Source organism: Polyodon spathula, chromosome 3, assembly GCF_017654505.1.
Source record: "Polyodon spathula isolate WHYD16114869_AA chromosome 3, ASM1765450v1, whole genome shotgun sequence".
In the NCBI taxonomy this organism is placed as follows: Eukaryota; Metazoa; Chordata; class Actinopteri; order Acipenseriformes; family Polyodontidae; genus Polyodon; species Polyodon spathula.
This window is the reverse complement of record NC_054536.1, coordinates 1,058,596-1,084,993: the sequence shown is the minus strand read 5'-3', so window position 1 is coordinate 1,084,993 and position 26,398 is coordinate 1,058,596. Positions and strand designations below refer to the sequence as shown.

The 26,398-nt window shown below is 41.1% G+C and overlaps 2 protein-coding genes across 4 annotated transcripts; both read left to right on the top strand.

Moving 5' to 3' along the window:
* Nucleotides 1-819: 819 nt before the first annotated feature.
* On the top strand, nt 820-15,210 carry LOC121309904 (xin actin-binding repeat-containing protein 1-like). 3 transcript variants are annotated; one of them, XM_041243092.1, is made up of 6 exons: nt 820-1,141; nt 4,900-5,051; nt 6,214-6,270; nt 7,047-11,768; nt 12,220-12,264; nt 12,337-12,471. In XM_041243092.1, the coding sequence occupies exons 4-5, from the start codon at nt 7,047-7,049 to the stop codon at nt 12,226-12,228; spliced, it is 4,731 nt and encodes a 1,576-aa protein (XP_041099026.1). In that variant the 5' UTR covers nt 820-1,141; nt 4,900-5,051; nt 6,214-6,270; the 3' UTR covers nt 12,229-12,264; nt 12,337-12,471. The 3 variants fall into 3 exon arrangements, with proteins under 3 accessions (XP_041099026.1, XP_041099018.1, XP_041099035.1); XM_041243084.1 differs by having other exon boundaries at nt 821-1,141; nt 12,220-12,399; XM_041243101.1 differs by having other exon boundaries at nt 856-1,141; nt 7,047-11,376; nt 11,926-15,210.
* A 3,034-nt stretch (nt 15,211-18,244) lies between these two features.
* Nucleotides 18,245-26,330, top strand: LOC121309926 (probable serine/threonine-protein kinase nek3). Its single transcript, XM_041243112.1, has 2 exons — nt 18,245-18,371; nt 19,228-26,330. Exons 1-2 carry the CDS (start codon nt 18,262-18,264, stop codon nt 22,757-22,759), a joined length of 3,642 nt encoding a protein of 1,213 aa, XP_041099046.1. The 5' UTR covers nt 18,245-18,261; the 3' UTR covers nt 22,760-26,330.
* Nucleotides 26,331-26,398: the final 68 nt, after the last annotated feature.

Below are 26,398 nucleotides of genomic sequence, written 5' to 3'. Positions count from 1 at the left end.
TGTTTCAAAGCTCTTTTCAAAATGCCGCTCTAGTGCACTGGGGTTTGAGATCTGTCCTACATCACTGCAGGAAGAGCGACCTAAGTGCTCTAGCTTTTCTGCTCCCTACCCCATCATGGATGGTTATTGCAGTAGCTGCTATGTAAATACACAGTAATTAATGGCACGTGTTACCCTGAGTTCTTTACTCCTAAATGAATAGTGTTAACATGCGCTTGCAGACATGCCTTTAATTGTAATACATGTTAAAATGTTGCTTTGTATCTCCTTCATCACTGCATGCATAATTGTAACACGTTACACTTCCTATCTACAGTATCTATTTTATAATGCATGCATGCTTTTTTCAAAGTTCTGGCAAATTCTTGAACTACACAACACAGACTGTTTTAAAATTTCTAGAAATTGAAATGAAAAATCATTACTGAGGGATACACAGTGTTTTTCTTTTAAGATCTATTTCCGATCTGCCATTATCATTCACTCCCGACCAAAACAGAGATTATAATAAAAAAACTAATCTAATATGAACAAGGATCTATTGGGAAGCAGTTCACAGAGAAGTGAACGTGATGTTGTTCCTATATATTAAGCCCGTTACAGCTCTCTGACACAGTCACTGAGCAACACGTTTACAGGAAAGGTACATCATGCTCTGTAATGAAGGTTTCATTCAGCATGTTACTGAGGCATCAGAACTAATAATAATACATATACAGGGATGTGATCTGGGAGCTCTGTGCAGCCATTGGCCAAGGTCCCTGTGATGTCATAGTGTTAGGGGTGGTCCGTGTTTTGTGAACAGGTGCCGGTGGCATCCCACTCAGGTAAGGTCAGTAAGGCTGCCCCCGGTCCCTAATGATTTCCACAATCAGTGACTGACTCAGCCTGATGGAATACCAGCCACCCAGCTCTCCAAAAATAGAGCACTGCTTCATCCTCCCAACATAGCTGCTGCACCGTGATAAAACCAGCTGCCACAAAGCCAGGGCAGTGAAAACGCAAAGCGACACAGAACACAGTGCAGAGCAGGGCTCCTTCACACACAGCAAGAGACCAGCAGAGAACTGAAGGGACATTTACAATCGTTCCTCTAGGACAAGAAGAAATAACTGACGAAAAGAAGGGTTCACTTTTGAAAGTGAGTAGCTGTCTCATTACTTCTAGTTTCTAAATAATATTACGAAGGCTTGGCTATGAGAACCGCTGCTGCGTCTGTGTATTCATGTTAGTTCTGAAGTAGGATGAAATAATGAACGGTAAAGCCAGGGGCTAACTTTATAAATGAGCCCATGTTTGTTACACTAGTTTGGTTGTTGTTTTGGGTGTTTACTGATTTTGCCATGATTCCCTAACTGAAGAAGCAGGCCTCTTATCTTTTGCAGGCCTTATTCTGCTGACTTTACTGACAAGATCAACAGCAGCATTTAAGAGGCATTTAAATATGTCACAGCAGATCAATTACTTAAAAATATATATAGTATTTCGATAAACAATACGTCTATTGATCGGCTTAGAACTTGGTTATAGGAGACTAGGTTTCAGGCCACTGCATATCACAACGGGGGGTCTTGGGGTTTGATGCAGCAAAGTTGCCTTTACCTAGTTCTCCCGGTTTCCTGGAACCAGGTTTCAAGCCCCTGTTCATGAAATTTCCTTTGCTGCATCTCAGATTCTCAGAGTTGTCAGGTGGGATCCTACTATCTGCTGCACATGAAGCAAACCTACAGTGTGGTGGCAGAGGATACATGGGTTTACAGGCTGTAAAACTGAGAATGGATTTGCAAGAAAGCTGTTATGCTAATCTGAAAGGCATAAAAATAAATTTAAATCTCACATTCTTAGCTGTAACTTGTCTGGCCACACAGAAAGGTCAGTACTATTAGTATGGTGATCTTGTAATGCAAAGTATTTTATGTCAACATTTTTAGACAGGGCTGGTTTCATGCTTTCCAGAACTAAGCCCAATCAATTGAAATTCCTCAGAGAAGGCAGATGATGGTTTGGCAGGGTTGTCATTCTAAAACTGAAATTTTTTATAGCACCAACTGCGTCTTGTGAACAACTGTCTCTGAGTGAAACCTACTCACAAAGCTGAGCTTCAAATAGCGCCTATACATTCCATCAGACAATTGCAGGAGCATTCAATAAGCAGCACATACCAGGGGTTTATCTAAAGCACCACCTGATATAGAGGGGACTCCTTGGATACAGGATTGGGGTCATTAAAGATGCCTTGAGCTATAGCCATTCGTCCTATGATAACAGCTGACACAAATAGATAATAGCATGAAAGTCATGTTTTGGGGGCAAGGCCATTGTAAAAGGTGTTGGAGGAGCACTTAATCCCAGCATAGCCTGTTAACAGCAGCTACATAGCATCATGTTAAATACTAGTACCTTACGGTATATTGATTAGGATGCTGCATAGTATCCTACAAGCTATCCGATGCAGAATAATCATATATACGTAACGCAATAAGAGTATCTGACTAGGCCACCCAGCTAATATAATATCTGAATGTGTTTTAGAAATCTGCAATATTTAGAGTAGAACAGATTTTGATTTCATATAACACTGGCATAAAAAAAGAAAAGCCACAGGTATTGGCTCTGGATATCGCTGCAGTCATAACCCCTGCTCAGTTCACATGGGGTTATATTCAGCTATCCTTCATGTTCATCCATCTGTAGCCGTGCAGAAGAGCAGCCGTGTGAGTGGCGCCAGTGTTCAGCAGCCCTTTTTGGAGTTCTGTTTTTCCAAACGTCTGCTAATAAACAAATAAATAAATAAATAAATAAATAATAATAATAATAATAATAATAATAATAATAATAATACATTTGGAACAACTTTAAATACAAGTACACATAAATCAGAGATCTTGTTAATACAATATATTGGTTGTACAGTAGCTCCCCAGCCCTGCTAGTATTCACAGTGTCACATCATTTCCAGATTGGATTATGATATCTCCCGCATGGCAAGCACACACAGTGACAGGAAAGAACATTCCCTTCTCATGATGCCCTTGTGCATTTAGTGCTGATGGTTTCAGAGCTAAGCCTTTCACACATTTTTTGGCTGCTGATCGAGGGTGAGCTACAGCTGAGCTTGCAGCTCTTTTTTTCTCCTGGGTTATACAGTCAGCCGGGGGATTGATACTGCTGAATGCTGGCCAGACTGTACGCATACCAGGGGCTTATGGAAGGCAACAGGTGAGTCTGGCCTTTCACAGACTGATTCATTCACATCAGCAAGTGGGACGCTATGTATCTATGTAATGCTTGTAATTTCATAAAAAACAAAGAGATATCTGTAGTAGCAGCCTCGGAGTGGAAGTACAAAACTCAGACGTCTCAGATTTTTCTTTTGTGGATGCGTAACAGAGAAGAGGCTGGACACAAACCGGCAACCCCACACACCGCAAGCAAGCGCCTTAACCACAACGCAAAAGAGCTTTTAACCTCCTCTCATCTCACTGACAGGGGACACAGTCTGTAACAGCAGTGTATCACACAGCACTGCCCGTCACACAAACACACACATCAAATCTCATCTCACTGACAGGAGACACAATCTGTAACAGCAGTGTATCACACAGCACTGCCCGTCACACAAACACACACATCAAATCTCATCTCACTGACAGGGGACACAGTCTGTAACAGCACTGTATCACACAGCACTGCCCGTCACACAAACACACACATCAAATCTCATCTCACTGACAGGAGACACAGTCTGTAACAGCAGTGTATCACACAACACTGCCCGTCACACAAACATCAAATCTCATCTCACTGACAGGGGACACAGTCTGTAACAGCACTGTATCACACAACATTGCCTGTCACACAAACACACACATCAAATCTCATCTCACTGACAGGAGACACAGTCTGTAACAGCAGTGTATCACACAACACTGCCTGCTACACATGTAAGAGAACAGTATAATAACAGATGTTGGGAGGCATCGATCGTTCATCACTAAAGTTGCCTTTACAAATTTCAATTGCTATAATCAACAATTATTTCCCCTCAAATGTAGAAATTTCTTGAAAGGATTGTACTGTTTACTATGTTTCCTTCATTCACTAGCCAGTTTCTTTACTCTACATAGTTTTTGGACAGCTGACCAATCAGATAAACTAATCAGTAAAGGGGTTGCAAGTGATTAAAGGAAAGCCTTTCTGAGATCAGCTGTTTAAGAAGGGGCCTGAGTGCTTTCCCAGCCAGGGGTTTGCATGGACGCACTGCCCACATTTCTGTTGCACAAGCAGTGTAAATAGATAAAAAAAAAAACACATCCTGTTGTTTTTACCGCTCTATCACTGGTAGATAGAGGCATTTCAGAAGACAAGGGTTTGCAAACACAGCGATTCTAGCAAACCCTTCCCCTTGAAGATTGCTGTATCTAAACACTTTGGGTCACATTTAGTGGTTTAAAAACAGCAGTTGTGTTTGTATTTAGTGAAAGGAGACACTCGTACAGGTCAGAGGCCAGGGGGTGTGTTTTAATGATCTGAACAGTGGCAGTATTGATTACCCCCAAATAGAGCAACACAATGCTGTGAAGGAACAGGCTGTGTGCCAGGACTGCTGAAGCCTGCTTGTTTTTACATAAACAGAGTCTTTTTGCAATGTCTGCTTGTCCTGATGAGGGCTGTAATTATATGACTAATGAAATGAATAATCCAGTTGTTGAATTATATATGTGTGTATCATCAATCAAGCAAGGTATGCATGCTTGGTTTACCATTGCTGAGAATTATTTTATGACTTTGAGAGACATTGTTTAATATGCAAATGCCTTGCATTGGTCAGCATCTTTTTTCATAAAAAGAAGCTTTGATATATATATATGAATCATTGTTCCAACATGTGTTTTTCAGCTGAGAAGAGCCCATCGATTTCAGAACCCAGAGCCACGAGCTGTACAGCAGACCAGGACCTCAACAGACCTGTGCCTTCTGTGAAAGAGCGATCTGCTCGCTACCTGTCGAGAGCAGCAGCTGTGAGCCCCAGAGCCAGCCCTGTAAAGCCGGTAAGTGCTTGTCATTCCTCCCACTGTTTCCATTGCTCCTCGTTTCAGTTCAAACTCAGAAATATCGTGTGGCATGAGCATTGAAGGGGGTTAAAGAGCTTTAAAGAGCCACTGTTAAATACAATGTCATCAAACACCCGGTCATCTCAGTCTACCACAAGCATATACGTATGACTAAATGCTGCAAGAATGCTCACAATATTACTGATCTTTCTTTTCAAACCACACACATTCCGATGCGTCAAACCCTAAATATCCTTGTGTATTGAAGTGGCAAGCGTTTTAAGTAGACTTGCACTTTCCTAGCAGAGTCGTTCTATTATCACACCTTCTCTGATAAGGCTGCTCTGTTTCTATTTTGTTAAGATCACTCTAATTTTAGAACATGACCTTTAAAGTAGCTTGTTGGCTGTGTTATGGAAGTGTAAATACCAGCTCTACACTGGCAACCTGTGCCATGTCCAACAATCATGTGTCAAAGAAACATTAAAGCTGAGGGAACACGAAGCCACGGGCTCCTGGAACCAGGGTTCAAGCCTCGGGCTCCTGGAACCAGGGTTCAAGCCACGGGCTCCTGGAACCAGGGTTCAAGCCTCGGGCTCCTGGAACCAGGGTTCAAGCCACGAGCTCCTGGAACCAGGGTTCAAGCCTCGGACTCCTGAAACCAGGGTTCAAGCCACGGGCTCCTGGAACCAGGGTTCAAGCCATGTGCTCCTGGAACCAGGGTTCAAGCCATGTGCTCCTGGAACCAGGGTTCAAGCCACTGTTCCTGACAAAAGTGGTTTTGTGTTCCCTCAGCTTTCGAGTGAGAGATGACCTGAAAAAAAGATATAGAAACTGAGAACTTCTTTTAACCTAAAGTAGTGCCTGAAATCATGTCTTAAACATAAAATCAATGCTTGCTATAACAGGCTTTTTAAAAAAAACAAACGGCGCATCGTATACTAATGCAGCTAAAGGGAACGCACAGCAGCAATTCAGGAATGATCTTGTCAGCTGACTTTACTTTCAATACAATTCTTTGATGTCTGTTTCTTATTTTGTCGTGTAAATTTCAATAGTGAATAAAATAGCATTGTTAATTTCAATATCCTAGCAAATATTTTGAGACTGTGAAATGATAAACTGAATGCATATGTAAATGGTTTTTTTGTTCCTGCAGGTTGTTTTAACACAGGATAGAGCTCTTCTTTCCGATAACACGTCTAAAGCAAGGAAGGTAAGATTCAAACTGAACTCGTCACATTTAAGTGCAGCAGTGTGTGCAGTGGTGCTAGCTCACTTGTTCCAGCCTTGTTAATATTGCATTTTTGCTTTTCATTTGATTAACAACCTTTCAGCATCGTTTGTTTAGTGGAGGGCTTTTTACAAGGCTGACTTAAATTTCGTAACGTCATTAAATACTCTGTACCAATTATAACTTAAAAAAAAAATGTTTTCAACACTGAAGACTTCAAAAAAGGTCTAGGAAAAATAATTCAACTCTTAAAGGGAGACTGGGAGCGAAGTCAAGGCAAAATAACTTTCTGTATTTCCATGTAAGAGACTGAAACTACTTAATTACAGGAATTATAGCACGCTGGCTTATTGAAAAGTAACGTTGTGAAATTGTACAGCATTTGTATAATTTTTCAGGGAATGTATCCATTAAAATGGTTTCTAGTGAATTGAATCACCACACAATAATTGTGATGTTTTGACTACTGTATCTTCATTCAAGCCTTGTATAACACATGCGCTTGGGGTAGCGGCAGGGGCTGCATCACTAACTGCTTTGGAGTTCTGCTAACATTTTGAACTTTGACACGTTTGAAGATGGTTTGAAGTGCTACTCACATTTGTACCTGGTTTCTGTGTTGTGCCTCGCTCCAAAGAAAAGGTATGAGTTTTATAATTTGTTTTCTGCATGATTACTTTTTTTTATTATTACTAACCTTGGTAATACAACAGAGAAAAACTATATTAACCTGAATATTTGTATTTCTTTCCTCCAAGATGGCAGAGAAAGCTAAACAAACACAGGTTTCAAAAACAACAAATGTTCATAATCTGGAAGAAGATTTGCCACCCCCTCCACCACCTGGACCCCAGGAGGAAGGACTGGCCCCAACTGAAGAGCAGAACCCAAGCTTCATACCAGTACCCCCTCCCAAAGAAACCTTCTGCACTTTCTATCAACAGCAACAGAAGAATGAGCTGAAGAGGCTCTACAGGCACATGCACCCAGAGCTGAGAAACAAACTAGAGGTGGTTGTGAGCAAGGAGCTGGAGGACATGATGAACTCAGACCAAATCCAAGCCCTGGCAGCCGCTGAAGCTGGGCTTCAGGGGGAGGTTCAGTCCATGCGTTGGATATTTGAGAACTGGAAGTTGGACTCCATTGGAGAGCACCATGCTACTAAAAAGATGCTGGAGGACGAAACTGTCCCTGGTGGAAATGTGAAGGGCACTTCTTCCCTATTTGAACACCAGTCCGAACAAAGCACCCTACTCTCCACCTCTAAAACAGCATGCGAGAACGATCAAATAAAAGGAGACGTTCACACGGCTACATGGCTGTTCGAGACACAGCCGCTGGACTGCTTAAACAAACTGTACCCAGAGGAAGGGGAAATGGTGGAAGCAGTGCTTAAAGAGCCCATGCAAAAAGGAGATGTGAAAGGCGCACGGCTTCTGTTTGAGTCCTGTCCTTTAGATGCACTGGGGCGCTGCAACTCTGTGGAAGATCAAAGCATCCTGAAGCTGAGATCTGAAATACAGGAACAGAAAGGGGATCTTCAAAAAACTGTGAAACTCTTCCAAACAGAGCCTTGCTGTGCCATTAAGGATGGCACTGGGAACATTTATGAAATCACGTCCATATGCAGAGAGGAAATTCAGAGTGACAGCGTCAAAACAGCACGCTGGCTGTTTGAGACTCAGCCCTTGGATTTAATAAACAGAGACAGATCAGAGGTCAGGATCATTAGGGGAATCTCCTTGGAAGAGGCACAAAAGGGAGGGGTTGATAAGAAAAGATGGATGTTTGAGACTCAGTCTTTGGACACTATCCATGAAAGCATCCAAGAGGAAAAGTTCCAAGCAAGCACAGAGGTAGTGGAAAGGGTTGATGTTGATAACAAACGCATTCTCTTCGAGACCCAGCCACTGGCTGCACTTAAAGGGGAATGTTCAAAGGATACTTTGTCCAATGAAGAGATAGTTGGAGGGGATGTGAGATCAACTATGTGGTTGTTTGAAACACAGCCCATGGAAAACCTTAAGGACAGCTTTGAAGTGGGACATTTAAAGAAAGTGACTGTTACCGAGGATGAAAGGGGAACAGTGAAGGAAAGAAAAGAAGTGTTTGAGACATGCACTCTGGATAATATTTGCAAAGAGGCTTCTCATGAAGAGAGCAGTTCCAAAGGCCAAGAGATAGAAAAGGGTGATGTTAAATCTTATAAGCACCTTTTTGAAACGATTCCTCTAGGCAGTATTTCTCATTCTGAGAGTGAATCTATTGCCAAGCAGGAAGAATTGAGGACTGGAAATGTCAAGGGCAACAGAGCTTTGTTTGAGACCAACCCTTTGTATGCAATTATGGACAGCACTGGAAATTACCATGAAGTGACCACAGTAAGCCGGGAGCAGGTTATCAGTGGAAATGTACAAAACTACAAGTGGATGTTTGAGACAAGGTACCTGGACCAGTTTGAGGAAGGAGCAGGGAAAGTTGAGATCATCAAAGGCATCACCAGACAAGAAGTGCAAGCTGGGGATGTCAAGACAGCCAAATGGCTTTTTGAGACTCAGCCACTTGACAGTATCCATAACCAAATCAATCCAACGGAGGAACAGTCATCTGTCAAAAAGGAGATTTCAGAAAAGGGGAATGTCAGGACCTGCAGGTGGCTGTTTGAAACACAGCCCATGGATATTTTATATGAGAAATCTGAGATGAAACAAGAAGAAGAAACCATACCGAAAGCTGATGTGAAATCTCACACTTGGCTCTTTGAGACCCAACCTTTGGACTCCATAAAAGAAACGTCCGAGCAGTATTTGAAGGTATGCAATGTATATCAAGATGATGTAAATGCAGTCGACGTGAAAACAGTGAAGCATCTTTTTGAAACAGAATCTCTAGACAGTCTCGCTGAGCAAGGTGTTAGATATGTTAGCAAAGTGGATGTCCAATCAGGAGATGTATCGCGAGTAAAAGAAATCTTTGAAACAAAGCCTCTTGACACAATAGGTACAGCCTCTGTAAAAATCACAGAAGCTGAAGACAAAGATGAAAGCATCCAATCTGGATCGGTTCACAAGTTTACCTGGCTTTTTGAAAACTGTCCCATCGATACCATTAAAGAAGTTGAAGAGACCAGTGAAAACGAGCACATCTTAAGCGATGTTAAAGGTGGAGATGTTGGCAATAAAAAGTTTATTTTCGAAACCTTTTCCTTGGACCAAATTCACAATGAGGACAAGGTGATGGAAAGCAAGTCAGTTCCCACTGAGGAGCTGCTGAGAAAGGGAGACGTGAAGTCCTGTACAATGCTCTTTGAAACCCAGCCGCTGTACGCAATCAGAGATAAAGAAGGACAGTTTCATGAAGTCACCACAGTAAAGAAGGAGGAGGTCATGAGTGGGGATGTAAGGGGTGCCAGGTGGATGTTTGAAACAAAGCCGTTAGACACCATTAAGCAGCAGGATGAGATTTTCGTGATCCGTGCTGTCACACAGGAGGACATTCAGAAGGGTGATGTTAAAACAGCTCGATGGAGGTTTGAGACACAGCCACTGGACTCCCTCACGACTGGAGAAAAGCCTCCAGTAAAGACCGTTGAAGATGTCCAAGAGGGGGGCGTGCAGTTAAACAAACAACTCTTTGAATCGCAAGATGTCAACCAAAAGAAGTATGTGCGAATGGTGAGCGTTAGTGATGTTCAACAAGGTGATGTCAGGACCTCCACCTGGCTGTTTGAGAATCATCCCATCGACACCCTGAAAGGTGAATTCCAGGAAAGTGCGTCTGTGCAAACCGTGCACAGAGAAGACAATCAGAAAGGAGATGTAAAGAGGTCTACGTGGTTGTTTGAAACGCAGCCATTAGATTCTCTCAAAGAGTCTGAACCCAGTGTCAAGGTTCAGGAAGAAATGCCCCGCGCAGATGTGAAAAGTACAACCTGGCTATTTGAGTCGACACCCCTTGATAAACTTAGTTCAGAAAACACTACTGAAGCTGTGGAAATGGTGGTGAAGAGCGTGAGAAAGACTTTACATCGTCTCTACAACTTCAACGCAATACGGTCCCATGGTATTGTTATTGAAGCCAACACATGTCGGAATGTAAAAATGGCAAAGTATCAGCTAATTGAGAGCCAGGGCCCAGTGATTCAGAAGGAAGAGGTTGTTGAAGGGGACATTAAAGGAATAATGCTGCAGTTGCTGCACAGAACAAATGTAGAGCCCCAGGGAATTCTTGTTAAAGAGGATGAGCAGGGAAATGTGCAAGTAACAAAACTAGAGCTATCTGTGAGCCAGCAACAGTCCAGTGCAAGAACTGAAGGGGCGCTGATAAAGGCAAATGTAGCTCAAGCTATTGACAATCTTCTCAGCCAAGATACATCTGTGACAAAAGGAATCCTAATCCAAGAAACTGAAAGGGGTCATGCTGAAATGACCATTTATTCCCTCTTCAGTCACCAGGAAAGCAGGGCAGAAAGCCAAGAGATTGTCAAAGGTGATGTGAAATCCACCATTGGCAGTCTTCTGGCTACAACACAAGAGCACAAGACTGCTGCCTCAGTCAGACTGGGTCAAAGTGAGAAAGGAAACGTTCACTTATATAGGAGCTGTATTGAGAAGGGAGACCTTAACTATCTGAAGAACCTTCAGGAGGAAACCTGTGAGGATGATACTGATTCTCCTCCCAAGGAACAGATTGAAATTGTCCAAGGGGATGTGGAGGGAGCTAAAAGGCATCTCAATCAACATAAAGAGCAGGTAGAGAAATTAGTCAAGGACATCGTGCCCGGGAACATTAAATCCACAAAGCAAGTGTTCTTGTCCGAAAATGTGTCAGAGCAAAGCAGTGTTCAGAAAGAAGAAATCTTAGGTGGCGACATCACTGCTGCTAAGCAATCACTGGGACAGGCAATGAGTCAGCCAATTGTTGTAGAAAAAGAGGAGATTGTTTCTGGGGATATTAAGGCAACACTGCAGTCCCTGGAGCGTGCAAAGATTCAGAGCATGCAGCTGGAACGTGAAATCATTGTTCCTGGAACAATATATGATATAACAGTCCCACTGGAGGAAACAGGTTCCACTACAAATGGGAATGGTACTGTAGAGCTTGTTACAGGAGATACCCGTGCAGAAAAGCATGACATAGAGCAGGGCAATCAAGCAGCAACGTGTGTAGTAATGGAAGATGCACACAGTTCTGATCTTCAGGCAGCAATGCAAAGCCTCCGCCAGGCAACAGCTGAAGCAAAAACTGTCCAGCACCATGTTCAAGAGAGGCACCATGCAGTTTCTCAAGCCCGTCAAGAACAGCACACTCAACATGCTGCTCAACAGAAGACCAGTGTCCAGCATGCAAGCACTGTGCACACATCCATGCAGATGCAAGAAACTGTTGTGCAAAAGAAACAACTTAGCAGTGTCACAAGGGTAGACGAATCAACTGTGTCCTCCAAAAGCCAGCAGAAGATAACGTCAGCACAACAAAAGGTCAGTGACTCTGTGGAGATTCATCCCATTGAAGCTTGCCAGCAGAGTGAAGTTGCAAAAGGTGCAGATACTAATGTTTATGATGGGGTTTCACAGCCATTGGCTGCAGTTGTAAATCCCTTTCTAAACTCAGATTATGATATGCAGTCATCACAAGAAAAGGCAGAACAAGAGATTGCCGTAAGAGGAGATGTAAAGGCTGCTATTAAATCTCTGCAGAATGCTGCAGCAGGGCAGAGACCAGTAGATAAGGAAGATATTGTTCGAGGTGATTTGCACGCAACTTTTCAGTCTTTGGAGAAATCAAGCATTAATGTTTCTAAAGGAGACTATAAAGCAGCTATGATATACAAAAATGCAAGACAGTCTTATTCAGTTAGCACAAAGAAAAACAACACTGAATCTGTTGTAGTTTCAGTACCTCCATCTGACACTGAGCTTCCTCCTCCAGTTGCTGTGACTGACAGGGAACGGCAGCCTTCCACAACACTGAGAGATGCAACTGTAACCCACACCTGTAAGGAAAGCAAAACTAACGACTCTACCGATTCTTCCACAACACTGAGAGATGCAACTGTAACCCACACCTGTAAGGAAAGCAAAACTAACGACTCTACCGATTCTTCCACAACACTGAGAGATGCAACTGTAACCCACACCTGTAAGGAAAGCAAAACTAACGACTCTACCGATTCTTCCACAACACTGAGAGATGCAACTGTAACCCACACCTGTAAGGAAAGCAAAACTAACGACTCTACCGATTCTTCCACAACACTGAGAGATGCAACTGTAACCCACACCTGTAAGGAAAATAAAACCAACGACTCTACCGATTCTTCCACAACACTGAGTGATGCAACTGTAACCCACACCTGTAAGGAAAACAAAACCAACGACTCTACCGATACTTCCACAATGGTGAAACAAAGAGTTTCTCAGACCCCTCCTCCTCTCCCTCACAAGACTTGTGAAAAAGCACCATCCTCTAAGCCAGCTGTTCCCCCAAAACCAGAACACTTGGCTGCAGGCTCCTCTGCTGCACAAGCAAAGAGACCTATTCCTCCACCAAAGCACCTTAGACAAGAGCAGCTAGCTCCAACAATTCCTCCAAAAGCCCAACAACAGCTGCCAGCAAAGTCCACTCCACCTCCTTTACCTCCTAAGCCTCCGTGCTATCAGGAGACCACAATGACCAAATCTGTAGAGACATCTGAAGAGGAGTCTTTGCGTGCAAAGGTCTCACGGAACTCCAAACACATGGAGATGCACTGTGAGGCATCCGGGGTTCAGTGTGTCATTGGAAGTGCAGCTGTTAGTACCAAAAAAGTCATTAAAACCCCACTTCAGCTAGCAGAGGAGAAGTATAAGCATAGGAAGGAAGACCAAAGCAAAGACAATACTTCTAATGAAGAGCTGACACAGAAGGGGTCAAAGCCTTCAACTGTAAACCCTGAGTCTCGTGGTAAAGTAACTGAGAAGATTGAGCATGTGCCCCACAAAACCCAAGCCACTGAAGAATTGCAAGGATTTATGCCGTCTTATTCTGATGATAGCACAATCGCAAATGAAATGCATCCAAGTTTTCAAACTGCTCTTCAGAGCTTTGATGGAAGGAAGACTGGCTTTGTGCATGTAAGACCACCCTCTGAAACAAATAAAGGTGTCTTTGTGACTGCTCCTGCATTGCGAAAGAAAGTAAATATCTCCCAAGCAAATGCAACTAACAGAATTTGTAAGTCAGAGGAAAAAAGATGCACAGAACAAGAGGAGTCTAGTACACAGCACAAGTATAAACAGGCTCGACAGCATACTGCTGAAGCTACCAGCTCTGAGCAAGACACCAAGCTTCAGTCTGAAATCCATACACCATCAGTGCAGATGAGCGTCAATTGCCAGCCTGAAGAACAGATTGAGCAACAAGAAAACAAGGTTGTTTTAAGAAAGAAGAAAACTGGAAGAGAGACTGAAGATGAGCGACGCCAAAGGCTATCATTCCACAGGGATGAAATAATAAGAGGAAACGTCAGCGCAGCAATGGATATTTTTGAAAACTTGAGGAAACGGGAGGAACTTCAGATAATTCTGTCAAAAGTTGAGGAATTTGAAGGGGAGACTTTTAAGGTTGATGTGAGATCACTGAAGAACTTCTTTGAGAACGTACCTGAATGGATTGTGGTTCCCAGCGACAAGGTCAGGCAGATTAAACCAAAAGTGCAAAAGAAAGTTGAAAGGATTGAGCCAAAGAAAGATGATACAGAAAGCACTTCTTCTGTGGAGCTTGTATTTGAGGATCTTGAAAGAGCAAGTGCGGAAATAATTCACCTGAAGGAACAGACATTAGCAAGACTTATGGACATAGAGGAATCCATTAGGAAGGCTTTATTTTCCGTCTCTAATTTGAAATCGGAGTCTGACATTGCTGGGCTCTCGGGTCTATTCAAAGAGTCTTTGGGAAGCGAGCAATGCTCATCCTCCTCCACTAATATTAGGAAGATTAGTATCAGCACCAGCAAAGCCAAAATGGAAAATACAAATCAGGTCTCAGGAAGACATAGGGAAGAAGATGTTGTGTTACGGGAGAAGTCAGACCAGGTGCAAAAGCCAACACTAGAAATCCCAACCAGTAAACCCCGAGCCAGTTCTCCATCATCACCTTCTTATATCTCAATTCAATCAGCCGCTAGAAAAACGAAGGTGGCCCCGCCTGAAAAACAAGGTGCGGCTGGCTTACCACAAAATAAGTCTTCAAATACAAGGCCTGAGGGGAGTGAACCTAGAAATGGTGACATCAGGAGACACGCAGATCCTTTACAGCAGGCAACCCTGAACAATGTATGCAGCCCACTGAACGCAAGGAGACAGAAAAGCGTGCTTGAGTTGAAAACAGTTCCTGAAGCCGCAGGAAGAGTTGGCACAAAGACCGTCACCGAAAAATACGAAGAAACGGATTGTTTTGGGAACAAGATCATTACATCCACGACCTCCACGACTGTCACCAAGCAGTCAGAAACGAACACCTCCTCCACATACGAGGTGGTTGCCAACCCAGCTGTGTATGAAGTCATTGCATCCCCTCTTGTGAAAAGACCCCTTCGCCACTCAGCAGAAAACAGAGTCAATGAAGGCGGTGTGGTGTGTGTTAAGTTTGCTACACCAAAAGCAGGCAAGAATCTGCATTAATAATACTTTAGCGCATAGGCTGCTAGAAGATTCCTTTGAATATGTATGTAATCATCTGCAGATTCATGTGTTTTAAAATATATATCATACTGTAAATGTTTCAGTATCACTGCTAGACATGTTTCATATTCTTACTTTAATTTAAGATGTTCTGTAAACTTTTATTTATAGACTTACATGACGATTTTCATTATGTTACGGACAGCTTTTCCTGTTTTTTTTGTATTGTTACAAACATATTATTAAATCTTTAAAAATATATTCTATGTGGGTTTTATTTGGTTGTTCTTTTTTTCTCTGAACCAGTTCTCAATAAAAATGTAATAAAATTGTGTGCAAATTTATTAGAGAACTTTAACATTCATCATTTCTATCCTTTATCTACCTGACTGCAGGAAAACGTCTGGGTATGAAAATTTCAATTTCCAGTCATTTGCCAGTGAAATAGACACTATAGGCACTCAAGTGTGAAAATTAGACCACTTTGTGCTTTAATTAGTCATCAAACAACTTCTATAAAATCCATGCATTTTAGCATGTGTGGCTATGCATTCCTTTTCTCTTCCTAATTTAAATTAATTGCATGTGTGGTCTATTAAAATAATCACTCAAATTAGACAATCACTAATTTGAATATAACGACAATATTCCAACATTTTTAGTTCCAGTGGTTTGATTTCAAATGCACAACAAATCAAAACAACAGAAGTAATGGGGTGCTCTGATACGAAAGTGCAGAAACAATATTAATGCTGCAAAGCTTGAAAACATTGCATACCCTCTCCTCCATTACATAAAACAAAATGAGTGAGCAACACACGTTGAGACCACGTTACTGCCATTCATTTCCTTCATAATGAAGTTTAAAACGAGATGATCACACCTGTATATAATGGAAAGTGAGTAAGGAGTACCCTAAAACGAGATGATCACACCTGTATATAATGGAGAGTGAGTAAGGAGTACCCTAAAACGAGATGATCACACCTGTATATAATGGAAAGTGAGTAAGGAGTACCCTAAAACGAGATGATCACACCTGTATATGATGGAGAGTGACTAGGGAATACCCTAAAACGAGATAAATAGATATATAGTGAATGGATGTGCATCGAGTGCACACTGTATGGCTTATAGCATTGGCACTGTATGGGTTAGGGTTATATAGTGAATGCATGTATATAGCATGGGCACTGTATGGGTTAGGGTTATATAGTGAATGAATGTATATAGCATGGGCACTGTATGGGTTAGGGTTATATAGTGAATGAATGTATATAGCATGGGCACTGTATGGGTTAGGGTTATATAGTGAATGCATGTATATAGCATGGGCACTGTATGGGTTAGGGTTATATAGTGAATGAATGTATATAGCATGGGCACTGTATGGGTTAGGGTTATATAGTGAATGAATGTATATAGCATGGGCACTGTATGGGTTAGGGTTATATAGTGAATGCATGTATATAGCATGGGCACTGTATGGGTTAGGGTTATATAGTGAATGCATGTATATAGCATGGGCACTGTATGGGTTAGGGTTATATGAGAACATAAGAACATAATAAAGTTTACAACCGAGAGGAGGCCATTTGACCCATCTTGCTCGTTTGGTTGTTAGTAGCTTATTGATCCCAGAATCTCATCAAGCAGCTTCTTGAAGGATCCCAGGGTGTCAGCTTCAACAAAATTACTGGGGAGTTGATTCCAGACTCCCACAATTCTCTGTGTAAAAAAGTGCCTCCTATTTTCTGTTCTGAATGCCCCTTTGTCTAATCTCCATTTGTGACCCCTGGTCCTTGTTTCTTTTTTCAGGTCAAAAAGTCCCTTGGTTGACATTGTCAATACCTTTTAGCATTTTGAATGCTTGAGTCAGATCACTGCGTATCTTCGTTGTCCAAGACTGAATAGATTCAATTCTTTAGCCTGGAATAATTCTGGTCGCTCCTCTTTGCACTTTTTCTACAGCAGCAATATTCTTTTTGTAGCAAAGTGACCAGATCTGAACACAGTATTCTAGATGAGGTCTTACTAATGCATTGTAAAGTTTTACTTCCCTTGATTTAAATTCAACACTTTTCACAATATATCCGAGCATCTTACTTTTTTTTTTATAGCTTCCCCATATTGGCTATAACATTTCTGAGTGGATGTGCATGGATGTGCATGCACACCTTAAAAAAAAAGTCCTCACGTATGACATGGGCTCAGTTTAATTGACCATGGATTGCAGTGTGTAGCCAGGGGGTTTGAAGAAGCATTATGAATCAAGACTCAATTTGAACTGCTCATCACCACACTGCACATTCACTTTATTTATTCATTGTTTCATGTTTCATTATATAATGGTAATACAATACTGATCTCATGTGTTCATTGTTTCTCGTTTGGAATGTACAGTACGCTTTAAAACAATAACAGCAGAGCAAAGGTCACAAGAGCAAAGCTGCAATGAGTTCCTTCTACCCCAGATCTCTAGGAATGAATGACTGGCATATTAGCTGTCTAGTGCAGTGCATTTAACAGCTGTGCTGTAACAGGGTGTACTTACTGCAACATAAGCACCCACAAACAGCGGAACCCATGATCTGAGTTATTGATTAATTAAAGTGGACACAGCCGACAATGGATATATGTTTGTGATATCATTGTATAAGAAAATATCATATTCACCCTGCCTTTTTAAAGATATGAATGGCAGTGATGAAACTCCTCAATAATATTAGGATTGTTAAAGAAGGGATGGAGACAAATAATATTAAAATACACTCACACTTCTGGAGTGGCAGCTGGCAGCAGCATCCCATGTCCCCTGTCCCTTGTCCCCTACTGGAGCTCGTTCTTAAGCCCCAGTCTCTATGAGATGGGAAGTACAGACTCTCTCTTTATACACCTGCACCATTTAAAACTAATTGAATAATTAATTAATTGGACTGCCAATCAAGGTCCAAATGTGACTCCATTCCATCCACACTCTCACATGGGAATTAAATATTTTACAAGCATGAGGCCAGCCTTACCAGACTGTAAAGCCCTCTGTGGGGTAAATGCTTAAATAATAATGATGAAAAATACTACAACTGCTATATGTCATATTTTTAATCACAACAACAACAACAACAACAACAACAACAACAACAACAATAATAATAATAATAATAATAATAATAATAATAATAATAATAATAATAATAATGAGAAGAATAAGAATGTCTCATTATTATTATTAATAATGATGATAATGATTATTATTAATAATGATAGGCATGTCTCATTATTCTCCTAGTTCCAGTCTTCAGTTCAGGACATGTGCTCTGCCTGTTTTAAGCCTGTGTACCCCATGGAGAGGATGACAGCAGGCACATCAATATTCCATCACTCCTGTTTCTGCTGCAAGTACTGCCAAAAGAAATTGAGGTGAGACTAAATCATGCATAAAGCTCTTCTGTGCTGTATTACAATGTATAGGCAATATTTAATAATGTATTGCTATGTGAATTGATTAACATGTTAGAGTGCTCTGGACATGATTGCTGTGCTGCTTCACAGTCCTGCCCCTCTGATTACTGCACTGTACGTGCTCTCGCTCCCATGCAGCTTTTATCAGGGGTGTGCCGAGTAACAAGCATCGAGTATCCATAACAAGTATATTGATTTGTACTCTCTGTCCGCATCTGGTACTAAAAACACAGACTGTCTCTGTAAAATAATGTCATAGCACTGTCAGATCACTTTCTGAGTGCCATACACATTTTAGATGATCATGCTATTTAGTTAAGGCTACTCCGTTCCTTTTATATAGTGCCCTCACAGGTAGGGAGGGAGAGCTAACACCAAGAATCATTCAATCTCTGTCACTTTTGATTGTAGCTCCGTCCATTTCTGAGTATGATCCAAGTTGGAGGACCCGTGCAGTTGCAAGTAGGAGTATGGGTTTGAGCAATGGCTCCTCTGTACACCCCTATTATTTATAGTACCGGATCAGAACCCTATTATTTATAGTACCAGATCAGAACAAGAACCGGGTAATACAAAAAAGTTTTCAAAACAGTTGAATTTTCAAGTAATTGACTTGATGACAACAGTTAACATAGCATTTGACTGAATTTGATTACAAAAAATGACTCATAAGCCAGGTAACTATTATAGTCAGACTTGTTTGAAATCAATATTTATTATGTAATAATAAAAAAAAAGAAATCACAACTTTGGACCTAAAAAAGATTTGCTCAATATCGCGTTTTTTAATCACCATTGCTCTTTTTTTATTTAGCCTCTGCAATTACGCAGCTCTTCTGGGGGAATTCTACTGCATATTTCACTACCAGCAGCTCTTCAGAGAGAAAGGAAATTACGAGGGGTTTGGACGCAAGCAACACAAGGATCAGTGGCTCCAGAAAAATGCACAGCTTCCCACAGAACCTGAGCATAATGAGGAAATGGCTTGCAGAGATTCAAAGAGGGAGCCCAGCACTTCTGAAGGGTCACAATCCCCAGCTGACTTGTCAACACCTGTACAAAAGCAAACATTAGAGAGTAGATCAGACCCCCCAAACAAGCTGAGAGTCAGCTGGCCTCCACCAACAAACGCAGGTGAAAAGTTACACACATCACCTAAAGACACAGAGAAAAATAAAGCCAGGGGGGGATTTACTGACACAAAGCTAGCTTTAGAGCAAAATAAAGATGTTTCTGAGAGTGAGTCACCAGACAAGATCCTGTCCCAGCTGATAAAAAGTGATGCAAGCAAAACACTTACTTTATCTCCCTTCATTTTAGGCAAAGAAAAGGCTAGTCCCATTTTTCCCACTCAAGCCAAAAAAGGGGTAGAGTTGAAGAGTCTGGGGCAGGTTAAGCAGACAGCAGCAGTAAGCGTGCCAGACAAACCACAGACAGTATCGTCCAAGTCAGGGAAAGTGTCAGCCAAGATTGCCATGTTTCAAGATAGCACACCTACAAAGGGAAATCACATTTCTCCAAGTAACAAGAACAATGAGCAAATGCCTTTGTCAGGTAAGACGATCAAATCAGTTAATTTCCTAGAGGATAAAACTATGCAGCACAGCATGGTGAAGGTGACTAACAGTGACAGAAATTCAAATACAGAAAATGACAACTACAGAAGCCAACTTAAAACAAATCAGAATAGTGAAGTAGACAGCAGTCCAGCAGCATCTGCCCCCAACGAGAGACCTAAACCTCTGGTCAGTTCCGAAGTGAAAACCAAGCATAGTCCAGCTTCTCTCAATGTGAAAGCAGGATTATTTACAGAACAAGGAGAAAACAATCATCTGAGTGAAACCCACATGACAACTGTTGATAGAAGTGTGAAAGAGGGACTATCTTACTCTTCTGTTGAGAGCAAGTTCATACAGTCAGAGCACATAACCACAACTCCTACTAATACTACTAAAGCATTAGAACCAAACCTATCAGTTTACAATAAAGAAGAAACTTCAATGAAGCATTCTCATAGTGAAGTAAACCATCCGGCTGTTTGTGATGAAAGCTTGCCTAAAAGAAATACAGAAATGAAAACTGATGTTATCGACACATCAAATGCAGACCTGAAGGATACTGACCCCAATACTGAGGGCAACCAACCCAGTACTCCAGGACAGAATTCATTAACTCCCAACTCAGAAGAGAAAGGCAGCATTTCAGAAAATAATGTAACCAGCAGCATGCCCAGTGTTAATGGAAATAGTGAAAAAACAGAGAAAGAAACAGAGTCCTCACCTAAAAAGATTGATGCTTTGAGCACCTCCATCTCTAAAGGCAAAGAGAACGGGAAGACTCATGCCAGGAAGGAGTCCTGGTCGAAAGCGACAGGGGTAGGAAAAAGCCCCTTCTTAAAGCTATTTAATCCAGGCAGCAAAGACAACATGGACAAGAAGGAACAAACAGAAAGCAAAAAGCCTGAGGCGAAGCCCAGGTCTGTCTTGGGCAAATTATTCCAATCCTCATCAGAAAAGGGCAAAGAATCTAGGAAAGAAAGGGAAAATGAAACTAATAGTCCTAAAGAGGCTCTCGAGAAAGCTGAAGGCAAAGAGCAGGCTGAACCGAAAGAGGAAATCCTCCACAAGGATAACAAGAATGCCATGCCAGCTGAGGAACATGAACATGGCAGATCTTCAGTCCCAACTGAAGCTCAGGATACTTTGGGTATAGAGTCAGAACAAATCAGACAAAACATAGATGTTAACCTTATTGAAAACATATCAAATGGCTCCTCATCTGAAAACATCAATCAGTATAGATCTGCTGAACCCTTGTTAGCAGAAACTGAAACCAAAGTCAGAAGCTCTGATAAGAACATCAACAACACAATCAAAAGTAAGGAGGTTGACTTGAGTTTATCTACCCCAGAGCAAAAAATGCACACCTTTGATTCAAACCTGGTGAAAGATATGTCAAGTAGTTCTCTACCTGAAATTGCCAATTCATTTGAAGACTCTGAAACTCTGTTAACACAAACTGAAACCAACTTCAACAGCACTGAGAGGAACATCAGCATCACCCTCACAAGTATGGATCCTGCCTTCAATTTGAATACATCTACCCCAGATCAAACCGAGCATAGCCTTGATTCAAACCTGGTACACGATATGTCAAATAGTTCTCCAGTCGGAACTGTCAATCCATTTGGAGAATCTGAAACCCTGTTAACACAAACTGAAACCAACTTCAACAGCACTGAGAGGAACATCAGCATCACCCTCACAAGTATGGATCCTGCCTTCAATTTGAATACATCTACCCCAGATCAAACCGAGCATAGCCTTGATTCAAACCTGGGACAAGATATGTCAAATAGTTCTCCAATCGAAACTGTCAATCCATTTGGACCCCCTGAACCTGAGTTAACAGAAGATGTGAGCAACGTTGAGAAAACGGTACCAAGTATGGAGGCAGACGTTAATTGGAGTTGTCATATCTCAGAGCAGGGAAGCCCTAATTCCAGCAGCCCCTCAGACACCACGGATCCATACGTTCCCCGTGAATCTGTGTTAACACAAACAGAAACCCATGTCAGAAACATTGAAAATACAGAAATACTTGATTCTCAAACTGAGACCATGCACAGTGTTCAAAGTCTAGCTTTTGAAAATGCAGGAAACCCATTTGGATTGGAACAACCATCTGCAAAACCAATTGAAGATCATCTTGACATATTTGGAACCAGTACTGAACCAATGTTCCCTAATCCATCGCCAGCCCTGTCTTCTGCTAAGAGTGATCAATTCAATATCTTCAATCTAAATGTTGGATGTGAGCAACTGGAAGGTAGCAGCAGTCCATTTGATCCAAGCCAGGCTTCACTTTTGCAGGCAGAGGTTAATACAATAACACAGGATGATACTCTTGACATTTTCAGCACAAATATTCAAAGCACGCCTCTGTCGAATGTTGATTTGTTTGGTGCTGATTTTACAGGATTGGACTCTTTCTCAGGGCAGTCATCCTCCTCTTTTCCAGAAGATATCTTTGGTGTTGGGGATTTTTCAATAGCTGGAAGCGCTTTCTCAGAAACTGCTACCCAAGCAATTTCCACCAACAACTTTGATGCTATCTTCGGCCTGGAACAGACAACTGTATCCAACCCTTCTGTTCCTGCTGTCCAGGGAGACCTTTTCTCTGATGATATTTTTGGTTCACAGTCTTTAATTGCACCTGCACCTACACAACCCACCACAGAGAATGCTCTTGATGGTCTTCTTGATCCAGTTTTTGATTCGACCATCTTGACAGCCATGGCTGACCAAAAAAATAACAACCAATGGCTTGATGATTTCTTGGGTTAAGGATGAGCCCACAGCCTACTGTAAGGCCAGAGATTTTTATTGTTAATTCTAGTCAGCAAAAAAAATTGATAACTGAACTGATATGCCACACACACTGGAAAATTGGCAATTATTTTAAAAAATATTAAGATGGCGTCTGTTTACAGTAAACACGTTTCAGCAGCTGCTACAATAATTGGAATAGTTTGAAAAATCTATAGGGAGCTCCCGAGCGGTGCATCCAGTAAAGGCACTCTGCGTGGAGTGCAGGATGAGCCCTGTAGCCTGGAGGCTGCCGGGTTCGGGTCCACACTATTCCACAGCCTACCGTGGACGGGAGCTCCCAGGGGGTGTGCATTTACCGCCCAAGGGGGGGGGGGGCTTAGGTCGGCCTGAAACAAATCAATGAATTGCAGTTTCATCATGCCTCCACTTGTCTGTAGCAATATTTCATATTTAGCAAAATTTAAAAGTGAAATCAGAAGATTAGAAAATGCATTGTCATTGGCTGAACACACATAGGCACATAGAAAAATTGTCAAATGAATTTCTGAAAAAAGAGCAATGGTCTATTCTAGCAACTCGATTGTAAATCGAAAATTTTCTGACAACTCCAGTTGTCAATTTGTGATACACAGTTAATTTTTGTTGCTATTTGAGTTGCCAGAATTGCTTGTGTACAGTGTGTATTATTGGATATAAAACCAACAAGTAGGATAAGGCTTAACAAAAATGACAAAGTTCAAGGGAGAAGACTCAAGGCATTTGAATCAAGCAAGATGAGAAAAGCTTAAGCAGGTCACAGTGTTTAAAACCCACATCGTGCTGGACTGATGTTTAAAGGGAAAGACTGTCTCCAGAACTAACAATAGGGTTACTTAGCTATAATGTGTTTGCTGCTCTCAGATGATAATATCTAATGTTTAGGTGATAAAAAACACAGCTGATTTTTTTAATTATTTTTTTTCTGGAACTAATCAATAAATATTTTGTATTTCAAAATATTAAATAATAATGGTTTATTGTGGAAAGAGATGTTTTTATATATATGAATGAATGTTACATACTGAACAACTGCCATGCCTTGTGATGAGTGACATCAAAGTGAAAAATAATAATGCCAAGCAACATTCCATGTCATGACTTAGTTCTCTGTGAAAAAAAGTAATCATATTGTTTTTTAAAAAGTGCTTTTGTTAATGTAAAAAAAAAATAAACATAACAATGAAAACGTAGGTTAAAAAAAATAATTAAAAAGATAGCTAACTAATGAGGATTATATTGTAAGTTTAGTTCCTAAGGCTGGTCACTTAAGTAATATGATTAGAGGTTAATACCATTATACAGACTTTCTATTAACCTCTATGATGACATGATCAAGTTAATTGAGATTTTTATTCATTGTAATATACAGTATACGTGAAGCAAGGAAGAATAAACCATGTATAAATCAGTACACCCCTCAGGAAGCAAGCAAAGAGCTCTCTCAGCTGAAGAGTTCTCTTAGCTGAAGAGTTCTCTTAGCTGAAGTGTTCTCTCAGCTGAAGAGTTCTCTTAGCTGAAGTGTTCTCTTAGCTGAAGAGTTCTCTTAGCTGAAGAGTTCTCTTAGCTGAAGTGTTCTCTTAGCTGAAGAGTTCTCTTAGCTGAAGAGTTCTCTTAGCTGAAGAGTTCTCTTAGCGGAAGAGTTCTCTCAGCTGAAGAGTTCTCTTAGCTGAAGTGTTCTCTTAGCTGAAGAGTTCTCTTAGCTGAAGTGTTCTCTTAGCTGAAGAGTTCTCTTAGCTGAAGTTCTTTAGCTGAAGTGTTCTCTTAGCTGAAGAGTTCTCTTAGCTGAAATTCTTCAGCTGAAGAGTTCTCTTAGCTGAAGAGTTCTCTTAGCTGAAGAGTTCTCTTAGCTGAAGAGTTCTCTCAGCTGAAGAGTTCTCTCAGCTGAAGAGTTCTCTCAGCTGAAGAGTTCTCTTAGCTGAAGAGTTCTCTTAGCTGAAGAGTTCTCTTAGCTGAAGTGTTCTCTTAGCTGAAGAGTTCTCTTAGCTGAAGTTCTTTAGCTGAAGTGTTCTCTTAGCTGAAGAGTTCTCTTAGCTGAAATTCTTCAGCTGAAGAGTTCTCTTAGCTGATGAGTTCTCTTAGCTGATGAGTTCTCTTAGCTGAAGAGTTCTCTTAGACGGAGTTCACCACCAGTCACAATAGGAATCAAATAAATAAATAAATATTTATTGTCATGACGCATGAGCATTTACAATGGGAAAAATCCATTTTACCAAAAGGGTGTTCTCTTAGCTGAAGTGTTCTTTTAGGAGGTGTCCCAATGCGTGGAGATGACGGTACCTTTGTAATTAAAGACTAATCTGTAATCATCTATAAGCACTGTATTTTTAGTAATATGAAACATGTAAAGTTGAGTATGCTGCCAATAACACTAAATATGAATGTAATGCACTCTGTTGTCTGTATTATACCAGCCTTCTCTGTATGATAAATTCACTTTATAGATTATAATAGTGAATAGTGCTGCACAACAATCATTCGAATCAAGCTCTCCACAGGTGAGGGGCGTGTTGATTGGACTAATTTACCGTTCCAAGTGAAACGAGTGAAGAAGCAGTTGCTTGGATTTGTGTGAATTGCTGCTCTACACAGAGTCTAAGAAAAGCAGCAATCACCCCACCCCCAAGCTGCTGTTTCTTCATTCATTTCACTGGGAATGAGAAATCAGCCTGATTGACACCAGCGATCCACACCTGATTGTCAGCACCTGATATCTGTGTGGAGCTCAATCTGAATAATCCAATACTCGGCTTGTGCCAGCACTAGTATTAGATGTGTGTGTTCACAAAATTAAATACAATCAAACATATTTTAAAATGAATAAAACAAGTCATTTTCACATCATTGGATTCTTTATTTTTTGTTCATTTGTCTTTATTTTCAGCATCACTCACAGCCCTTGGGGTTTCTGTTAGAAGTTTGCAAATACCGTGTGTCAAGACAGATAATAGAAATGACTGAGTATACTAGAGTTACGAGTGTAGGATGAAAATCAATTGGAAATATCATAGCAGAGCAAAATGTATGTACGCAGAGAGTTTGGCTTTTATAGCACAGCAAATGCATTTACCCAAAGCTGGTCAATAAAATCTCTAGAATTTCAATACAAATGTAAGGTGAATCATAAATACATTTTCTGGAACATGACTGAATAAATGGTTGTTGAATTGGCTTTTTTATTTTATTTACTTATTATTAAGTACTCAATAGATCAGACTGCATAGTGACATGCCATCACTCCATAGATCAGACTGGACAGTGACATGCCATCACTCCATAGATCAGCCTGCACACAGATGACACTCAAACAATAAAGCATGATCATTATGTTATGAAAACAATGGGGTGTTGTAATACATGTGCACACTGCTGAACTACAGAAGCAATGGGGTGTTCTAATACACGTGCACACTGCTGAACTACAGAAGCAATGGGATGTTCTAATACACGTGCACATTGCTGTATATTGTCCTATTTTAAAGTTAACAAGACTCTTCCTATAAACCACCACCACTTGCAAATCGTTTGATTTACCAGACCTCTATTATACTTTGTCACTTTGAACCCTTGGCATGGTCTGGGAGTATAACACAAAAAATATCACAGTAAGTATAGGAG